The sequence below is a fragment of the Benincasa hispida genome, chromosome 8, assembly GCF_027475165.1.
Source record: "Benincasa hispida cultivar pf3 chromosome 8, pf3_genome.v1.1, whole genome shotgun sequence".
In the NCBI taxonomy this organism is placed as follows: domain Eukaryota; kingdom Viridiplantae; phylum Streptophyta; class Magnoliopsida; order Cucurbitales; family Cucurbitaceae; genus Benincasa; species Benincasa hispida.
Genome location: NC_143485.1, coordinates 28,341,010 through 28,361,434, shown reverse-complemented (window position 1 = coordinate 28,361,434; position 20,425 = coordinate 28,341,010). Strand labels below are relative to the sequence as shown.

Genomic DNA, 20,425 nt, shown 5'->3' with positions numbered 1-20,425 from the left:
ACTTTAACAACCAATGATTGCTATAAACACACTGGCATTTCAACTACTATACATCAGTTCTTCCAACTATTGCATTTGAAATCTTAAGACAAGAAGACCTTTCAAGATTGGTAAAGCTCAATCTTTTGAATTTGTTTAAAATAATTGCACTAGCATTCTAGTTTCACCTAGATACTATCATTAATTTGAATTTTTAACAGGCATTACAATATTTTGAAAATTTTGACACCCTTTTCAAGAGAAAACATAGAGGGATAAATGGAGGATGTATAGAAACAAACCAATCCTGACCTTCAGGATGCAGAAACAGCTTTAACTGACAAAGGGATCCTTGCAATATGGTTTAAACTTCCTGTCAAAATAATCTCCCCAAAGGTAAAATGATCCATTTTGTGTGTGACATTGATCTGTATTTCCAAGTTTTGGACTTCTTCGGGCGCTACAGTGAACCGTGGCGGATTGATGTTGACCGTTGTCCCATTTGGTGGGATCACTGACCACACATATGTCTCCACTTTGCTTCCTACATTCTTCACTCTTCTCTGCACCACCTGATGCCCAACGAGTGAAGATATTGTGACTGAAGGAAGGTTCAGATCTGCAGGGTGTGGCTGTGAGACACAGGTGTTGCACTGTCCTCCGGTGGCGCTTTTGATGACGGCAGGATCAACCCCAGGTAAAGAGCACAAGAAGTTTATATACTCATCATATTCTGTTTCAAGAAGACATGGTTAGTTTTCTTGATGTTTGAATTGGCTTAAATTGAATCTATTGGCAAAAGAAATGTGCAATCTTGGGTTCTCTAGATTAGAGTTGATAAATTATAATTCCAGTTTATGTTGTTTGTTACTTTTATAGACATTTTAGTTTAGTATTTTGATATTTGTTAAATAGGAAAAAAAGTTGATGTGGCACGACATGGAAGATGATGCTTTCTTATATTATATAGTTGCTTCTTATATTATTTTATCTACTTGTTTATTCTTAACTGAACAGTTAATGTTAAAAATTAAACTGATACAATTATAAGATCACAGTTATGAAAGAACAAATATAACTGTATGAAACAAAATGCTGAATGATGACTTGGTTTTGGTTTGTATGTTTTAAGCAAATGTGCTGATACATTTAGGGAATAATGTTTTCTGAGTAAAGTACATTACTAACAAGCTGTGAGAGTACTAGTTAGAGGTCTAGAAGGACAATTTGGTTGGTTATTTTGCGAGTTTTTTTTTTTTTGAACCTAGTGAGGAGAATGTAATGGACGACTTTTTAGGGATTCCTCCTTCAACTTTTACCGATTTATGGATTTGGTTCTATCTACTATGCTTTTTGGTGCAAATCAAAACATCCTTTTACTCATTATAGTGTATCTTATTTACCAGTTTATAGAAAGGGCATAGAGGTAATTAGCTACGAGATACTTGATTATAAATAAAGGGAGATAGGACCATAGAAGATGTGGATCATTTTGGTGAAAAGTTTCAATTGTGGGACTTTGAGAGAGATAACCCTCTTGAAAGGCTATGGACTTTTGTAACTTCTCTTAATATTGTAACATATTACTATCTTTCTATTTCTTTGTATTCCTAGTTTTCTTGTTAGGTAGTATTCTAACATAAGCACGGTTAGACTTTAAGAAAACACTAATGAGTGTATTTTCCTTCTTCCAAAAGCATTCCAAAGCGTTGTAAAGTATTTTTGTGAACCCCGAATCCCAATTTTACACTTAAGTGTGTTTTCTTATTTAAATTGTCTTAATTTTCCACTTAATTGTGTGTCCCTATTTAATTTTGTATAAATAAGTTGAGTAGGTTGATGAGAAAGTTAGTGTGAAATGGTGAAGAAGGAATGGGGATTTGAAAAGAAAAATATGGACATTGGGTTTGGGAAATTTGGGAAAAATTGGCTAAGTATGAAAAATTTATGTGAAATGCGTGTTGTGCACAAAGCACTGGAAGGCAAGTGACTAGTGGCATAATCATGTAGGAATTGCACGGAGACAAACAATGTTCGCAGTAGCTAAGAGCGAGATCGTTGAGAGTGAGATCAATGAGAACGTTGAGAGCGAGATCATTGAGATCGAGACCAGCGAGATTGGAGAAGAAATAGGAGAGAGTGATTGGATAGAATATAGGAGAGAGCGAGACTAGAGAAAAAGCTGGAGAGAGCGAGAGTGGAGAGAGCGAGACTAGCGAAAAGCTAGAGAGAGCGAGAGTGGAGAGAAAAGTTGGAGAGAGCGAGATTGGAGAGAGCAAGACCAGCGAGATTGCTAGAGAGAGCGAGAGTGAAGAGAGTGAGACCAGCGAGAAAGTGGGAGAGAGCGACACTGCCAAGAGTGGAGAGAGCGACACTGCCGAGAGCGGAAAGAGCGAGAGCGCCTATGCGTTAGCCTTGCTTTGTCTGATTCAAACGTCATGCCCACGCCTCGCCTATGCATTGAACGGCCGAGCAAGCTTCTGGGTGATGTATTTGGACGCGTTGGGGTGGATTATGCATTTAAAAATCCTAATTTGAATACAAACAAAGCTTGAAGACGTAAGGGCAAACGTCAATTAAAATCTAGGTGTCCGATTAAGAGAAATTCTTAAACCCTAAGAAATTGTGTTGGATGTGTTTGGGAAGAACACATTGAACCAAGGTGAAGTCAGCTTACGTTGATAAAGAGAGGATTAAACATTTGGTCATACAGCCAAGTAGGTATTGTCAATCCCACGAGCAATTTGAAGGCCTATAAATAGGGAGTTGGGATTTCATTTTCAAATCACACAAAAATCATAAATTTCGTAGAGAAAGTAGAGAGCAGTGAGGGTTCAGAGGAATGTGTCAACTTTGGACGAGGAGATCTTCCAATCTACTCGTGCATTTGGAGTGATTCCAAAGCCATCTGAAAGCTCTGAAAGTCTAGTTTTCAGAGTAGGGCTGCCGGAGGAAAAGGCTCAAAGGAACTGGGCTGGAGGTTGAGAAGAAGGCAGAAGGGTCAGACTGTCGGATCAGTCTGGGCCAGTCTTGAAGATTTTGAGATTCCGGCCAAACCACGAGGAATTTTGAGCTGAAAGTTTAGGGTAAGATTTCTGAGGAATTTTAGAATAAGTTTGTAGAAGGAAGTATTTCAAAATAAGGTTCAGAACTATGAGTAATCTAAGTTGTAAGTTGAATCTGGATTCTAGGGGTGAAGAGAAGCCCGAGGAGCTACTAGAATGAAAAGTTCCTAAGAGTTCGAGGTGAGTGGTTAAAATGTTTTCGAACTAAATCATTTTTAAACTGTTTTGATTATAAACGTTTTACAGAAAGCATGTTTGCGAAAATAATTCTCATACCTACTAGTTTTATAAAGTGGTTTCCAAGCAAGTTTGAATTGCGATTTGAACGCATGCCTATTATTGAAAAACTATTTACATATGTATATGTATTGATTTTATCCAACATGCGTTACCATCTTTAAAGCCATGTTGTATATGTGTTATATTGTACATGCTTTAAAGAGAAAAGTTGTTTATAAATAGTTTTAGTAAAATGTGATGCCGAAGTACAAGGAGAAGGCATCCACCCAACTAGATACTGAAGTACAAGGAGAAGGTATCTATTGGTACTGAAGTACATTTGAGAAGGTACCAAGCCAACGGGATACTGAAGTACGTTGAAGAAGGTATCCTAGTAGCTCGATACTAAAGTACAAGGAGAAGGTATCTGAGTAGTAGTACCTAATGTGGCCACAGATGAATAAAGTCAGAGATTGAGCAAAAGGGTTCTCTCTGGACTAGTAGTTGGTGCTGGGATTATTTTACCAGTTATACAGTACTTTGATTTGAGAAATGATTTTACTGTTTTATGTTTAAAACATCTTTATATAATTTACGCTTGGAAAATATTTATGCTGCAAAAGTTTATATTTCAGATAAAACTATTTTCTGAAATTATGCATGAGAATTTACTATGTTTTCTCGGTCACTCACTGGGCGTAGGCTCACCCCGTTTTCAAATGTTTTTGTTTTTCCCCCCTACAGATAGCGGTCACATCCTCTGAAGATAGCTCAGTATCTGCTCTTCCATAGAGGACCAAAAGACTTGTAACCGTTTGCTAGATGGTTACCGTTAATATTGTACACATGTTACTATTGTTCATATAGGGACTAGGATTTGTGGGTTTTGGGACTTGTAAATTTAGTGTTGTAATGACTCTAAACATAATATGTTTCTAAGTTAATAAATTGTGGGCCTAAAGACGTCCCGTTGCATATGAATTATAATTGGTATCAGAGTTATTCCGCAAGAGTTATTAGGCAGTAAGTGTCAGTCTAAGGGTTTATAACTGTTGCAGTCACGCCCTTCTCTAGGCTAAGAGGGTGGTCTGGGGTGGGGTGTGACAATTTTTGAGATATTCAACAAACATAGTTATCGAAATAATGAAAAGGTAGAGTATGTATCATAGGAATTTACCTGATGGGAAGACGAGGCCGGGGTCCAAAGCGTGGGTCGGAGAAACGAGGCCAGCACCGAAATCAAAAGGAGTAGAAGGATATAAAGTATGAAGGTTGAATCCCTCTGCCTGAATAAGGTCTCCATTCATATCATACTTTGTAGCAGTTGTGGACATTGCAGAAGCTATCATGGAAGGAGTCCAAGAAGGATATTTTTGCTTGATAAGTGCTGCTATTCCCACAATATGAGGTGCTGCCATACTTGTTCCAGACAATAGTGCAAAATGGTATCCTATTTAATTCAACACCAATGTTTCAATCAACTTCTTGTGCCTTTTTTATTATGACTGCCAGTTTGATAACTCTTTCATTTTTTTCGTTCGTGGGTTTTAAAAATTAAGTCTATTTCTTCTCAATTTCTTAATACAATGGTTTGCAAGAAAATTTTCGTTTTTGAAAATTAAGCTTATAAACAATACTTTCACCTATAAGTTTCTTTGTTTTATTTTTCACTTTATCTACTAATGTTTTTAAAAACAATTTTGAAAACTAAAAGAAAGGAGTTTGCAAAAATTTGTTTCTGGTTTTAGAATTTTACTAAGAATCCAAGTGTTTCTCTTAGAAATATGAGAACCAAACTATTAAATTTAGGAGAAAGCAAGCATAAATTTCGAAAACTAAAAACTAAAAATAAAATCATAACCAAACGAGAACTTAGCATTTGAGATTTTAAAAGGTAAAAGAACTCAAACAAGAAGTTAGTTAAAATTTAAGGGACTGAAATCATAACTTTGATAGGAAAAAATAGATGAAACTGTAACTTCATATAATCTCACCCTTTAAAAGTGGCTCTGAGGCACTGAGGGGGCTCCAAGCAGCCCAAATTTGGTGACCTGGTGCAAGAATATCTGGCTTTAGAACATCAGCTACAGTTCTATTTATGTTAATGTAATCTGGTCCTCTTGATGAAAACCTGCTAACTGTGGGAGCTTGCCTTCCAAATGAAGCAACTCTTCCTTCTCCAATGGCTGCTTTTCCTTTAATTTCACTAACCATTCCCCTTCCATCCTTGCATGTATTTTCTTCATAGTATTTCAGTATTACCTACATTTTTTGTGTGCAGTTCTAAATTTTCAGGTCCTGTCCGTAAAAGCTTTTGTCTCATTTGGTAATGATTTTGTTTTTAGTTTTTAGTTTTTGAAATTTGTGCATGTTTCCCCCCAGATTTCGTACTATGGTTTTCACCTAAGAAGAATGGATACGAGACACGGATATGATATGATATGACATGGACATGTTTAAAAATCTAGGACACAAAATGACAATGACACGTTTATTAAAATATTCATTTTAAAAATATATATATAATTTTTATACCAAAAGAAAATTCGAAGTAAATGGGATAATGCATTTATATGCTTAAAAACCTTAGTTTGATGTATTTCACACTCAAAATTTATTATTATTGTCATATATTAGTCTTTGTAGTCTACTTAACAAGTGTTCTATGCATGTGTAACATATTTGTTATCGAACAAGTGTCCAATACGTGTCCAACAAATGTGTTAGAGTGTCTAAGTATCTGACACGAGTCGGACACGGACATGCTAGCCAAACTTAAAGTGTCCGAACTTCTTATTATTTCACCTTTGACTTCTTAATCAAATTCTAAAAACAACTACTTTTTGTTAGTTTTCATTTTTGAAAACATAAATAAAAATGTATATAACTAAGCAAAGAAATTTATAGGTGGAAAAAGTGTTTATAAGCTAAAAAAAACTCAAATAGTTATCAAATGGAGCCATTTTTGTTGCCCACATTTTGAAAACATGTTTGAGATATTACTAGAATTACAGAAAACAAAAATGAAGATTTTGATTCAAATGCACGTTTACTTGTTTATATGTTCTAAAGGCATACCTGAGTATCTGATACGCTCGGGACGAGAATGCCTGGAACTCTGAAAGGGATGGGCTCTGCAATGAAATCACCATAGTTTGGATTTGCAATGAGAACAAAACCCATGAATCTGAGTGTTGTTGCAGTGTGAATAATGGCTGCAAGAGAGGAGGTTCCATTGAGGAATCCTTGTGAGAAAGAGCAGAGGACTATGCTATTTTGAACAATGTTTGGGTCAAAAGCTTCAGGATTTTGGCACTCTTCAATGTAATTTGGTATGTTGGAATGTGTCTCATTTTGCTTCTTCCCATCCTTAGCCAATACCAGCTTATGTAGGAAAAACTCACTCCCTAAAGTGGGTCCTGAGGAGGATGATAGTTAAATTGATAAAGAAATAATTGGTAATGAAAAGAGCTAAAAAACTAAAAGATTTTAAGAAAGATTAAATGCTTGCTTCCAAGCTAAGTTTTCCGTCTATGGTAAAAAATTGCAACCTTTCAAACTTCAAGGCCATCCAAGACTCATAACGAATCTCAAAATCCAGATTCATCCACATCTTTAGTGCATTATGTACTAATCTAATTTAATGTATTTACATTTAATGTACGGAATGGAAGAGTTTTGATTAAACCTAGCAAAATAAATGAAAGGTTGTGTCCTTTCAAGGTAACATTTCATATAGTTTAAATAGTGATGTATTTTTCATATTTGGAAAAAGAAGTTGAATTGGAATGAATTTAATATAGAGTTTGTCATGGATACTTAGAATATAGAGACATTATTTCTTCTTCTTGCCAACAAGAGCGTAGCTCAATTGGCGTAGTACTTGTACTATCGATAAAAAAGAATATAGGAGAAAACCAAAATATCTTGAAACGTAGGAATCAAATTATAACAAAACTCAAAATAAGGATAAAATTGTAGCATTTTGAAACCTAAAAACTAAATATAAATCAAACTCAAAATTTAAGAACTAAAAGTATAACATCTTGAAATGCATTTTATCCTAATTAGAATGTAGCATTTATCGTTTGATAAAACCCTCATGAACGATTCCTACCGTAGAGACTATTTATAAGACTTTTACTAAATCGTAAGGATTATTTATGGAATTTTATTAAATCATAGAGACTAAATACTAGCTTTTAAATTTAGAAGTTGAACTTATAATTTAACCATATGCGAGAACATTTGTTAAAAAAATGCTAAGCAGTAGATACAGATAGTTGTATGGTGACATACCAGACAATCCTACTCCCTCAATTTTTTGGCCATTGCCAAGAAGAAGTGAGGCTGAATAAACTCTGTCGGTGCCGGAAGCTGCAACGCCGATGGCCCAAGGGCTGTAGGAGACGACGGTTGCCCGGGCTGGGCCGTTATTTCCGGCTGCTTGAACGACAACGATTCCAGCTCGTGTAGCAGATAATATGGCAATGTCATATGTGCTTAGGAAGGTAAATCCTACCTCTGGTGGTTCATTTGGTCCAACTGATAATGCCAATATATCAACTCCATCAACCACTGCCTGCACTTACTTATTCAGTATAAAATTGGATATGAATATTATACTTTGGATTTGAAATATTTTTATTTTGAGTATTTTAATTTTTAGTTAATTTGAATCAACTATGACATGTTTGAGAGTGATTTTGAAATGATCAAAATCACTTTTGATACTAATAAAATTACTTTCTTCTAAATTTGTGATTTTGGAAGGTGATCTCATGTGATTTTCGTCGATTGTGAGTGATTTTCTTGAGAAATTTTCTAGTATTACAATAGTACTTACTACTCCTATTCATAATCTGACACGTCACCAAATAATTTATTCATTTATTTCATTGACCCTATGTAGTTCTTAAATTTTACTTTTGTGATAGATAATGATGGTACTAGAAATCTTCGTGGTTTTTTTTAGAAAAAAAAGACTACTATTTCGATCTTCTAATATTTTTTTTTAAAAAAATTGTATTTTTATTTTAAATTTTCTAAAATTTATATTTTTGTTTTAAAGTTTCTTTGTCCATTTTATTATCTCTTCAATTTTAACCCTCTCCCTAAAGTTTTTAGAGTGTTTATCTCTAATTTTATGGGTAATTGTTTTAAATGTTAAAACTGTGAAAATATTTTCAAGTATAGCAAAATGACACTTTGTTTACCATTGATAGATAGTGAGTGAAATTTTGTTATATTTATAACTAAGTTAGCTCATTTTCTTTTATTTGAAAACAACCCAAATTTTATTCTATTTTTTAGAAAAAATTTCACATAATAAAAAAATATTAAATTATTTACAAAAATAGCAAAAAATATTGATAGACAATGATAAATTTCTATCAATGTCGATGAGTAATAGAAATTAATAGAAATCTATCATTGATAAAAATTATATCTATAAGTGATAAAAATCGATAAAAGTCTAAAATGATTAAATTTTTCTATTTTATGTAAATAGTTTTTTTTTTTTTATGTTTAAAAATCTCCCTTTTTTTCGTTAATAAATATCATTTTTCACACATTTTTCTCTCTCGAATGGTTTTTCTTTATAACTCCCTCTTTTAACTTTTTTGTTTCTCTAGTTTTTTTTTTTTTTTATCCATTTCTGTAACATTTTGATCTTGAAACTGTTTCTCACTGTCATGTTAATTTCTCATTTTAAAGTTAATTCTCCATAATTTTTTGTAATTCTCTACAATTTTTTTGTATCTCCGTAACTTTGTTGTTCTATTTTCGTATCTTTGTTATCTCTTTTAAATTTCTCTTTCTAAATTTTTCCTCTGTCTCTAACATATTTTTTTCTATTTGAAATTTTTTCTAACTCTCCATTTTTTCTCTCTATATAATTTTCTGTACCACTATTTTTTTTCAATCTGAAATGCGCAATGTTTTCTTTTATTAACTTGAGATCTTAAATTACCTTTCAAAACAAATATTAAACATTTAAAAACACTCTAAACTAATTTTAAATTATTTGTAAAGTATCAAATATAATCAAATATTTTGTTCTACAGAATTAATTATAATTAAATAATTTTGCTCAAAACATTTATTCTAAAAATCAATCTCCAACATGCTCTTAAGTTATTAAAAATCACTTTTAATTTTGATGGTACAAAATCACTTTTAAAAGTGTATAATCAAATATTAAAATGATCGTATGAAAATTACTTTTAACAAATTTTTTATTTTAAAAAAGGGAGTTAGAATCACTTGTTTATTTATAGATGATTGATTGTAATAGAAATAGACTTGTATGAAGGAGGGAAAAAAAAAAAAGAAAAAAGCTTACCTGATCTATTGCAGAAATAACATCTATTAGAGTAGCTACGGTTGGATAGACTGCCTTGTAAACAGCAATTCTGTAACCCAAGAAAAAAAAATAATAATGGGTTCAATTTTTTTTCAAAGATATTGAATTATAATAAAGATAAGAGAATCTCACAGCTTGAAGTCAAGACACAAATATAACACACAAAAAAACTAACAAAAGAGCAGAACAAAAACTATCTAAACATACCAAAGGAAAAAAAAGATCACCAAACTCAAGGAAAAAATAAAGAGTCCATTTGAGACGCCTCAATAGAAGTCCCAAGTCACTTAGAATAACAAAGAAAAACTTCAGACTTCACAACATAACTAACCACCTGAGGGATGAAAGGTAGTCCATAGGTACAAAGATTATGCTCACACCAAATATGATAAATAATAGCACACCAAGCGACTCTCCAAATCTTATATCTCAACCAAATTACCTGCACTAAAGTGACAAATTTAATTGAGCTCTATTTCCTGACGAGAGATTCTATGGGAACACCCTCCTAACAAAAGTATGTCAACGAAAATAGCCTAACTAAAAGGACAATCAGATAATAAATGGTCCCCTAAACTCAACCCCACCGGTGCAGACACTTAGGGATATTGGAATAGCAAATACGATCACGTGTCTATAATTGATTCTGAATAACAAGTCAAGCAATGAAAGAATATCTATGAGTATTACTTCCGAATCGAAGTAGACTAGATTAAAGCACCACAATATGCCTAGGAAGCAAGTACTCTCATACACCAAGGGAGCCATGCCTCAATTTCTCACACGCATACACACACAAATTTGTGTCCATATATCAATAGTAGAAGCATCTTTTAACTCCTTTTAAAAGTTAAGAGTATCATTCTACCATTTAAAAATTCAAAAATATTATTGAATTATAGTATAAAGTTCGTGATTATTTTTTTATAAGAGTAAATTATATAAAATACAACTGAACACTAACAAGTACAAACGAATTTCATCCCTTAGGAGATCAACTTTGTTGAAATTTTCTACCCACTTAATCAGTATTCATGCTATATGCTCATGAATTACAAGTAACAAGTTTAGTATTTTTTTTTTTTCATGGCGAGGGTATAATCCTAAAATGTTAAAAATATAAGTAATGAAATTTATTAAAAAACATAATAATAATAATCCAAAATATATAGATAAATTAAAACGTGGAGAAAAAAGAAAAAATATATTTTCTTAGTGAAAATTTAAGTACCGTGCACGTGGCGCGATCCCACTGGCCAAGCCATAGAAGAAACCATTCACAATAACTGGAACTCCTGCATTCCCAGCAGCTATGGATGCCACATGGCTGTGATCACAACACAAAATAAAACCAATATTCAAATATAAGAATTTTTATATAAATAAAATCATAAATTTTATTTTATCATTTTTTTTCATTGAATTATACAAAAAATATATAGTTTGATTTTAATCAACTCAATGAAACAAAGAACACTTAAATTAATCATTATTTATAATCATAGTCCTAAAACATAACAATAAAGGTAAAACTACTTTGGTATGCAAGAGTCCTCTATTTGCTTTAATATTTTTGTGCAATTTTATCTCTTAACTTTTAATTTTAATGTGTCAATTTTCAACTCAATAAAATAATATTATAAAACTAATGCTTACTAGCTTTTCATCTCTTTCTTAGTTTTTAAACATCTAAATATATTTTAATTAAAAAAAAATTATCAACTCTAAATTGTTATGTTTTATTATTCTTTATAATTTTCACAAAAATTATATTAATCCTTCCATTAAAATTCTAATTCACGGTTAACTATGATTGGAAGAAAGTTGATCTCTATTGTTGTAATTAGATTTTAGTCTCTATCGCTTGATAAAATTTAAAGCTATTTATGAAAATTTTATCGAACTATAATAGCTAACTTTTTTAAAACCATATTTATCTAATAATTTTTTTTTTTTTTTTTTGAAAAACACGTCGGTTCTCTCCAAAATTATAATACTACCCTTAACTTTTTATAAACATTTCAAAAACTATCATTTGAAGTGAAACATTTGTGAAATTTTATGTATAATGAAACCTTAATATCTTTGAGTCGTAGACGCCCAAAACTAAGAATTAAAAGACCTTGTATAAACTTGACTATATATATATATATATAAATAAAATGTAGTACCTTCCATGGCCTTCAGCATCAAAAGGGGAGAGAAAATCAAGAGAAGAATTAAGCTTTGCAACAGCTTGAGCCCCAGCAGAGAAAAACCTTGCACTCACTATCTTCCCATTACAAGAAGCTTTAGGGAAAAAAGGACCTTCTTCACAAACCCCACAAGACAACTCCTCTTCTTCTTGATGATCAAAATTACCAAAAAAACTAAAACTTGGATGTGTTGGGTAAATCCCAGAGTCCACAAACCCAATCAAAATCCCTTCCCCACCACCATCAATAATACTATAATTATGAATATTGGAGGGCACTAGTCCTAGAAACTCAGGGGTATAAGTGGTCATTTTCCTCACTCCTCTATCTAACTCAACCAGTTTAACTCCATCAACTTCTCTAAGCTTTGAGGCTTGTGATGGGGTTGTGTGAACTGCAAAGCCATTGAAAATTTTCTTGAAGCTATGGAGTTTTGTGTAGCTTTTTATAGTGTTTTCTAGAAGCTTACTGTGTGAATCCTCTTCTTCCATTGTTGTTGTTTCTTTGTTGTTTTTTAACTCATCTTCCATTACAACCAAGAAAATTTCTCTCTTTTCTGCAAAACAAGAAACAAGATTATCAAAACTAGTTACATAAAATAATACAATAATTATAAGTATTGTTATTATTATTGTTGAAGAAAACCCCATCATCCCAATAATACATATAATTCTACTAATTTTCTCTTGGTTTTCTTTATTATAATTTCTCTTATATATATATGTGTGTGTGAGGAAATTAAAAGAGATGGGAGGAAGGTTAAATGTGAAGAAAGAGAAGAAATTAATATAAAGCAAAAATGGAAAGAAGTTGAAGTTGATTATTGTTTGAATAACGTATAAAAGTTGTTCATAATTTGCTCAACTGATTCCCATTTTTTAGTTCAAATTAAACATCAAATTTTAACTTTTCTTCTTTCTTCAAAATCTCATATTAACTTCACTTCTTTCATTTGTTTCTTTCTGGTTTCTAGTCCGTTTTATTCGATTAATTACTACATAAACAATCAATTTAGGTTAATAAAACGAATACTTTTAATTTTGGGTAGGTTTCAATTATATATATACTTCTAGACTCTGAAATATTCTAATTTTATTTTTCAACTTTGAAATTCATTCCTAAAAAACCTCTTTGGAGAGTCGTCATTTTTTCTTTGATAAAATAAGATGAAAATTGGACACAACGGTGATGATTGTGACGTCTTACGTAAAAATTGCTAAGGTACATAATTTTTTCTAGCGAGGATTATGTAAATGATTTTAACCATATGTAAATGATTTTAACTATCTTTTTAGATGAAATGATAAATGGTAATAATGATTTTAATATTTTTATGTACTTTAATATCAAATTATATGAAAACTATGGTGAATTGAAATTAATTAAGATTTTAGTATGTATATGAACCCCTAATTTATTAGTTAAAGGGTCTTTATTTCCTTCTAGTAATAAGAAATTCAAATATGAAAATGATTAGATGTAGCTTAATCCCAATACATCCCTTTTTATGCAAAGAAGAAAAAAAATAAAAATAATCGATTAAAAAAATCTAGAGCTATTTTTAAATATAAAAAAAATGAATCAAAATATTTACAAAATATAAAAAAAGTTTATAACTATCAATAATAGATACTAATATCAGTGACATTGATAGACACTGAGACTTCAGTGATAGATGCTAATATCAGTGACATTGATAGATACTGGTAGAAGTCTCAGTGTCTATTAATGTCTATGTAAATATTTTCAATAGTTTTATCATTTGAAATAATTTCTAAAAAATCTACCACAAATTTTTTTTAGATGCAAATTGACTGCAGATAGATTGGATATAGTCTAAACTACACACGTCTTTTTTTTTTCATTCAAATATCTACCTTTGTATTCATCTTGTAATATTTTTACTTATTAAAAAATACAACTAAACTTTAATGAAACGGGAGGTGTGCCAAGTCTTCAATAATAATAATAATAATAATAATCTATACTAAAATAGGAGTTGAGGCCTTAAATTTTTCTATTTTGCTTGCCCTGAATCACACCCCTTGTCTTCTTGTAGGTACCTTTTATGCTTTTTTTTTTAAAAAAATTAATTTTACATCAAATATAAATCCTTTTACATAATAACTACATCTCTGACTATATTTCTTTTTTAAAAATTTCTTACAACCTTTCACATTTTCTTTCTCCAAAAATGTGCTTAATATCTTATTTCATTTTACTCAACAACATTGAAAATTATAAATAAAAACAACTTACTTCATTTTATCTTTCTTATTTCTTTTATTACCTTTAAAACTTTATGTTTAATATTTACCATTTAAAATTATATTCATTCAACCATTTATATTTTAACCTAATTAAGAACAAAGATTTTGAATTGCATCCAACACATTTCAAATTCATTATAAAATGATCAAATAAAATGTACATAATCTTATTCACTGCTTTTTATTTACTTTTTAATTTCAGGTTAGATATTTACTATTAAAGTATATTCACTTAAAATTTATGTTCTTAAAAATCTTAACCAGTACTCAAAAGTAGTAATAATAAATGTTTATTTTAGTATGAAAAAATAAATGCCCATCATTTGGGCTACTTTCATACGTAGACTTAGAATTGACCACTTTCAGCGACCTCTAAAATTTCTGCTTCCACTTTGTGTCCCCAAATCACATTAAAAGATCCAAAGGCAGAAACAGAATAGAGAGTTTACCAAAATGATGCGACAAGACTTAGCCTGAATTGTTATGGAGAAACTCCCTGAGCCCCTACTACTACTACTCTACTACTACTACATGCACACACACACACACATATATGTAACTTCAGTCACAAAACAAAAAGTTTTACACAGCAAAGTCCAAGCTATGTTATATACCACCTACATAAATAACAACTGAACTCTCCATATATCTGCCATGGTTGAATCCAACAAAGAATTTCACCTGCCGTGGTTATCTTTTCCGTCGCTTTGACTCGAGCTGCAACCAATAATGAACTTTATGTTAGTCGAACTCATTAAAGAAACAGAATTCAAAGCAACTGATCATGAGATTGTTATCTTCCTCAAACAGGCAGGACGGGACTCGTAGTTTTGTCGATGACAGCAGTTGATTTCTTCTATCTTTTGTTGATTCTTATCTGCCTGAAACATCTACTGTCCTGGAGATTACTAATATACTTGTAGTTTGACAAGGTTCAGAGACAAAATGGCGAAATGGATGTGTATTGGAGGTGGGGATTTTCAATGATAATGAGAATTCCTAAGTAAGTTGGTCTTGAAATGGACAAACTTAATTGACCATGAAACTATAACAAATAATGTATCAAAAAGGAATCAAATGCACAACTGCAATATTATTAAGTAATCTGCATTTGTTATAGTTTGTGTCTAATAGGTCTCTACACTTTAAAAATTATTTAATAGATTCCTAATCAGTTTTGTATCAAATAAGTATTTGTCAAGTTCGACATTTTTAAACATTTCTGAACTTATCATTAAACAAAAAATTGAAAAGTTATTGTGGCATAAGAATTTTGTTTCTAATAGATTTAAAAAGTTGAAACAAAGAAAAAAAAAAAGAAAGAAAAGAAAGTTAAAAATATGAATCATAGCCAAACTAAGTGTAGCTCAATTGGCATACAGACATGTTAATAATCACGAGATCTATGGTTCAAATCCCCTTAATCCCAATTGTACTTAAAAACAAATGAATCTTACCTATCAAGCACAAAGATAGGCAAAAAGTTGATTATTTAAAGATAAACATTTTTAAACGTCAAGATTTAAACAGAATTGAATTAAAAAACCTACATACTTTTTAGAGTTAAGCCATATCATACACAACCTTTAAAGAAATAAAATTGAAATTTAATCTAAAATTTTGAAGCAACATAAATATGTCTTACTGTTGATGATAGATGACTTTTCAAATAAAAAAGACATCTTTTTCAGACCATACTCCATAGAAAGAAAATTACATTTCTCACCACATCAATAACAGTGTTCCCATGCACCCACATGCCTGAGAATAAAAAAACCTAAAAGGAGGATTGATTTTTTTTTTTTTCAAATAAACTAACTCCTTGAACTTAAAAGGAACTGTAAAGTTATTGGAAAAGCTTGCTTACGCAATACAGCTCAAATCTGAAATGGAAAGCATGATAAAGGGTGTCATGATAATAATGTACTTGCATTGACAGATAAGAAAGCATGATTTGTCCAGAGGGGGTGAGGGTCAGGAGAGATTCCAGACTTTTAATATTTTGAGGATTGATTTTTGGGAAACCACCTCCCAACGAACAATGTCCTCCTGGATCATAGTGTCTTTTGCAACAACAGGGCTAGAAAGTTTAAAAAATTATATAGAAACAACTAAACAATTGACCAATATGACAATGGGCAAGCCTAAAAGAGAGAATATTTGAAAATAAGGAACTGAAATTTTCATAATTATTATGAAAAAAGAATTTGTTCATCGATGTATCAAACTGACAAAAAAGACTCCCAACTCTTTATAACATAAACGCAGACATGTTTTAGGTAGCTGTCAGAATTTTCTTGAGTTAATAGGAATATTTGGCATATGCAGAAAACAAAACCATATATTCTGGTATATAATCATTTCCAATGAATGCATTCTAATTTAAACAAACCTATGGTAAAAGTAAAAGTAAAAGTAAAAATAAAAGTTATTGGAAGACATTTGACGAACCATTTAGGATAACCTCACCAAGCACATAACAATAGCACCTGATTATTCATTTGACGTGTGAAAGTAGACAATAATCTCAAATTGATTTTCTGCAAAAAGGAAGCCCAATGACCGGCATTTATGAAACATAAGACTGGCTTTTGGAAAACAAATAGCACGTGAATCAAAAGAAAACCCTTCAAAGTTAATTAACTAAAACATGACTGAAGTGATTGGAACGGGACCAAACTGAAGATCTGGACGTTTAGCATGAACCAATGCCAAATATTGCGTGTATTTCATTTGTCTTATTGTCTGTACTTGAGCTACTGAGTTCATCTTTAAATACATCAGAAAAGAAAAAGAGACATCTGACAACTAACGTGAACAGAAAAGGGATAATAAGCTGGCAAAGATGATTGATATTCAACTACCATTCTAAGTAGGAAGCATCAGATAACAGTTACTAACCTTGCCATAAGCTACCGGTGACGCTGAAAATGTATTCTCATTTTTCTTGATGTCGGCATCAGATGCACATTCAGAACACACAAAATGATCCAATTTTTTTGCTTCCTCAATAGTCATGCTTACACAAGCAGGATGATACCTAAAGATCAAAGGCGACATAAGAGCTTTGTGCTTTCAGAAAACAATAAATTGTTGAGACTGGCAGGACTCTTGAGTTTGACACACTCTAAATAGTTCCAGTATCAAACAAAATGGTATAACATAGCCACTTCAATCAGAACTAAGTTATGAAGTTCTAATATAATAGAATAGAGTTTACGTGAATATTCCATTTCTAGCAACATTATACAATTTACAATCCGTAAAAGACAGTACATCACACTGAACTTTAAGCTTTAACGGCTAGCTTCTCCACCTATGGATAGAACAATGGCCAATTAACCGATTAAGGTCATCTTTGTACAGACTAATATAATGTCTATGGTGCATCTATCGATGCCAAAAGCCATTTACATGCATCTAGATAACTTTATCTTTGATTAAACAATCTTCAATTGTTAATTCATACAGACTTAAGGTGAGTTTCAGAAAGCTGACATTTAACTAATTGAAAGTACTTTTCAAAATTTTCATATATTTGGTCACATGACAAAAGGTGATTCTGAAATCTCCAAAACACTAATAAAGAAAATTTTAAAAAATAATAATAAAAATAAAAGTGAAAAGCACTTATATTAGTGATTCTTTCAAAAAGTTCTAAAAAAAGTGTGCCACTTTAAATCACTACCCTAAAACTTATCCGAAATTCACTCTCAATTCATTATGTCTGCATACTCTCTTTACAAACAAATTCGACCCTTCAATTGCTTATGTAAACACTTTACTCTGGAAAGTGCAAAAACACCAGAGAATTCAGGGATTCAGTACACAAAAGTAAACATTAGTTGGTTCCCCGAATTAACAAGAAGATTTACCAGTCCTTACAGCCCTCACACTGCACCATGAGGTCGTCTGGGTTGTAAGGCATCTCACATTTGCAATAGCTGCAAGGAAATGGGAAATAAATAAATAAATAAATAAACAAATAAACCCATTCAAGCAATTTGCACCAGAATCACAAATTAGATAAGACAACAAGAAAGTGAAAAACTCACACAGCAACTCGGTCAGGCGTGAAAGCTCCAGTAGCAGCCTTATACTCAAATCTACAATAATAATCCTCAGCACCAACATTATCAAGCTTAGTATAGTTCTTAAAGGAATGAACAATGCACTTCCCTTCAATGGTGTGAGCACTCTGGACATCGTAGTGGTCAGACAAGAAGAGCTCCTTAGCTCCATGAAACTGCCTCCGGCCCCCAATCGACTCCTCTGGCCGATAATACCACCTGACTCGAACTTTAATGTTGTTCCGGTTATCAGCTTCGATCTTCTCAACGCGCGCTACATAGGGAAGCTTACTCGTTTCCGATGGGCGCATCAGAACACAATCTCCAACTGAAAAATAAGTCAAATCAGGACTAGTAAAGCAGCATTGGAGGATATTCTACAGACCCAGAGACAGAAAGCATTTGGAAGTAAAATGAAAAACAAGTCATTGACGGAGTTTACCTCTAACGACCTTGTTGGTGCCTCTGATGGTATAAGAATCCAAGTCTTTCTTGGGAGGTTTGGTTTTGGCCATGAGTGAGGATTGGAAGCAATGGGAGAAACGAAATGAGAGGAGAAGTGAAGAAAGAATGAACCCTAGAAATTGGGGGAAGAACAGAAACCCTAGCTGGAGCTCGTCATCATTAATCTCATCATCGTTGAAGATGAACAATATCCAGACTGACGCCTTCTTTGGAGCGCAATCGCTACCTTTTTACATTCACACGTACGTTGGAAGTTTGTATGTTTTCTTTTTCTTTTTCTGTTATTATTCTTTTTTTTTTTTTTTCCCCTTCACAAGGAAGGCCTAAAGGAGCGTTCATCATCTTCTCTTAACTTTTTGTTCATTTTTGTAGACTTAAACATAACCCATCTTTAAAATGTCTCTCGAAAATATCATCTTAATTTTACGAAAATATCCATAAAATAGAATTTGCAGATCTATTATTTATATTATATTTACTTTAGTGATATTTTATTACTTAATTACTATATTTTTTGTTTTTTCTATTGAAAATATCGATTTATCTCTCATATTGATATTGAACATATGGAAACGTGAAATATCGATGGAAATTTTGACATGTTAACGAAAATTTAGAGTTTAACCTAACTTGAATGAATGATTAAGACATAATGTCTTCCATCAAGAGACTAGAAGTTCCAATCCTTACATATATACTTGTTGAATTAAAAAAAAAATGTTAAAATGTCATTTTAATCCATCTATTTTGGAGGTTGTTTAATTTCAATCTTTATACTTTCAAATGGCTAATTTTAGTCTATATTTTTCATAAATCTTAAATTTAGTTCCTATTAAAATCTTAGGATCATGTTATTAAATTTTCATTGACATATTGACATTTCAATCAATATTTCTGTATTGTCATGAACTCGGTATCAACATAAGAGATAAACCGAAGTTTTCATTGTATCGTAAAAATAAACATTCATCAAACATTTAAAAAAGTACCAAAATATCTATAAAGTAAATATAACATAAAGAATAAACATATTAACTTATTTAAAAAGTGTTAAATGTATATCCATTATTATGTTTTTGGATTTTTTATTTTATAATTTTTAAAAAAAATATTCATCAGACATTTTATCTATACTTCTAACATATCTTTTATAAATAATATTTTGGTTTTTTTTGTTTTTTTTGACATCTACATTTTAAATCTTAGATAGTTTTAGAAATTTTAAACTGAGAGGTAGAATATGATTGGTGGTGGGTGGATTGTGGTTATGAAATTCATATACATTAAATTATACATAACAAAATCCTTTTGATGCAAAGTCATGAAAAATATTTTAAAATTTTTATTGAACGTAGTGTTTTTTTGTTGAAATTGTGATATAAATTAACCAAAAAGTGAATAGAAATACAAAAATTAACAAAAGACGAAGGTACGCTGACCCGTACACGTCTTCAAGCTAATAATTGAAATGGACAAAAGAAACTACAAATCGAAAATAAGACTTAAATTTTATTTTATTTGCAAATAAAAAAAATTAATTTTATTTTAGTATGCAATTTATGTTGGTCTTTCGTTATCAAGACTTAAAAGTTGAATATTATATTATTACTTTTCATTTCATTTTAATATCTTTATTACTTTTAAATATCTAGATATACTGTTAATTTATTTTTTATTTTGTCATGGTTAAATAATATTAATAACTTTCATGCACAAAAAGATACCCTGTGAATATAATTTTTAAAACCTACATTAAGAAATGCTAAAAGAATTAAAAGCACAACAATTAAAAGTA

The 20,425-nt window shown here is 31.3% G+C and overlaps 2 protein-coding genes across 3 annotated transcripts; both read right to left on the bottom strand.

Annotated features, from left to right (window-relative positions):
• Positions 1–38: 38 nt before the first annotated feature.
• On the bottom strand, positions 39–12,551 carry ALE1 (PA-domain containing subtilase family protein). The gene is made up of 9 exons (XM_090316194.1): positions 12,295–12,551; positions 11,802–12,219; positions 10,862–10,957; positions 9,610–9,679; positions 7,563–7,845; positions 6,342–6,682; positions 5,258–5,525; positions 4,441–4,713; positions 39–712 (listed from the first exon to the last, which is right to left on the bottom strand). The coding sequence occupies exons 1-9, from the start codon at positions 12,476–12,478 to the stop codon at positions 294–296; spliced, it is 2,352 nt and encodes a 783-aa protein (XP_090172320.1). The 5' UTR covers positions 12,479–12,551; the 3' UTR covers positions 39–293.
• A 1,922-nt stretch (positions 12,552–14,473) lies between these two features.
• Positions 14,474–18,992, bottom strand: LOC120083653 (chromatin remodeling protein EBS-like). Of its 2 annotated transcripts, XM_039039488.2 has the most exons (6): positions 18,608–18,992; positions 18,151–18,493; positions 17,971–18,039; positions 16,997–17,135; positions 16,547–16,635; positions 14,474–14,812 (listed from the first exon to the last, which is right to left on the bottom strand). In XM_039039488.2, the coding sequence occupies exons 1-5, from the start codon at positions 18,678–18,680 to the stop codon at positions 16,561–16,563; spliced, it is 699 nt and encodes a 232-aa protein (XP_038895416.1). In that variant the 5' UTR covers positions 18,681–18,992; the 3' UTR covers positions 14,474–14,812; positions 16,547–16,560. The 2 variants fall into 2 exon arrangements, with proteins under 2 accessions (XP_038895416.1, XP_038895417.1); XM_039039489.2 differs by lacking the exon at positions 16,547–16,635.
• Positions 18,993–20,425: the final 1,433 nt, after the last annotated feature.

Bases quoted from the DNA above. Each gene is read 5' to 3' on its own strand.
- ALE1 (XM_090316194.1), bottom strand. From the start codon at position 12,478: ATGATGGGGTTTTCTTCAACAATAATAATAACAATACTTATAATTATT. The intron at 12,220-12,294 runs GTAAGCTTCTAG...ATGGCTTTGCAG, and splicing joins GGAAGAAGAGGATTCACACA to TTCACACAACCCCATCACAA. The intron at 5,526-6,341 runs GTATGCCTTTAG...CAAAAAATGTAG, and splicing joins CGAGCGTATCAGATACTCAG to GTAATACTGAAATACTATGA.
- LOC120083653 (XM_039039488.2), bottom strand. From the start codon at position 18,680: ATGGCCAAAACCAAACCTCCCAAGAAAGACTTGGATTCTTATACCATC. The intron at 18,494-18,607 runs GTAAACTCCGTC...CTTATTTTTCAG, and splicing joins CACCAACAAGGTCGTTAGAG to TTGGAGATTGTGTTCTGATG. The intron at 16,636-16,996 runs GTTAGTAACTGT...TCCTTTTTGCAG, and splicing joins CACCGGTAGCTTATGGCAAG to AAAATCAATTTGAGATTATT.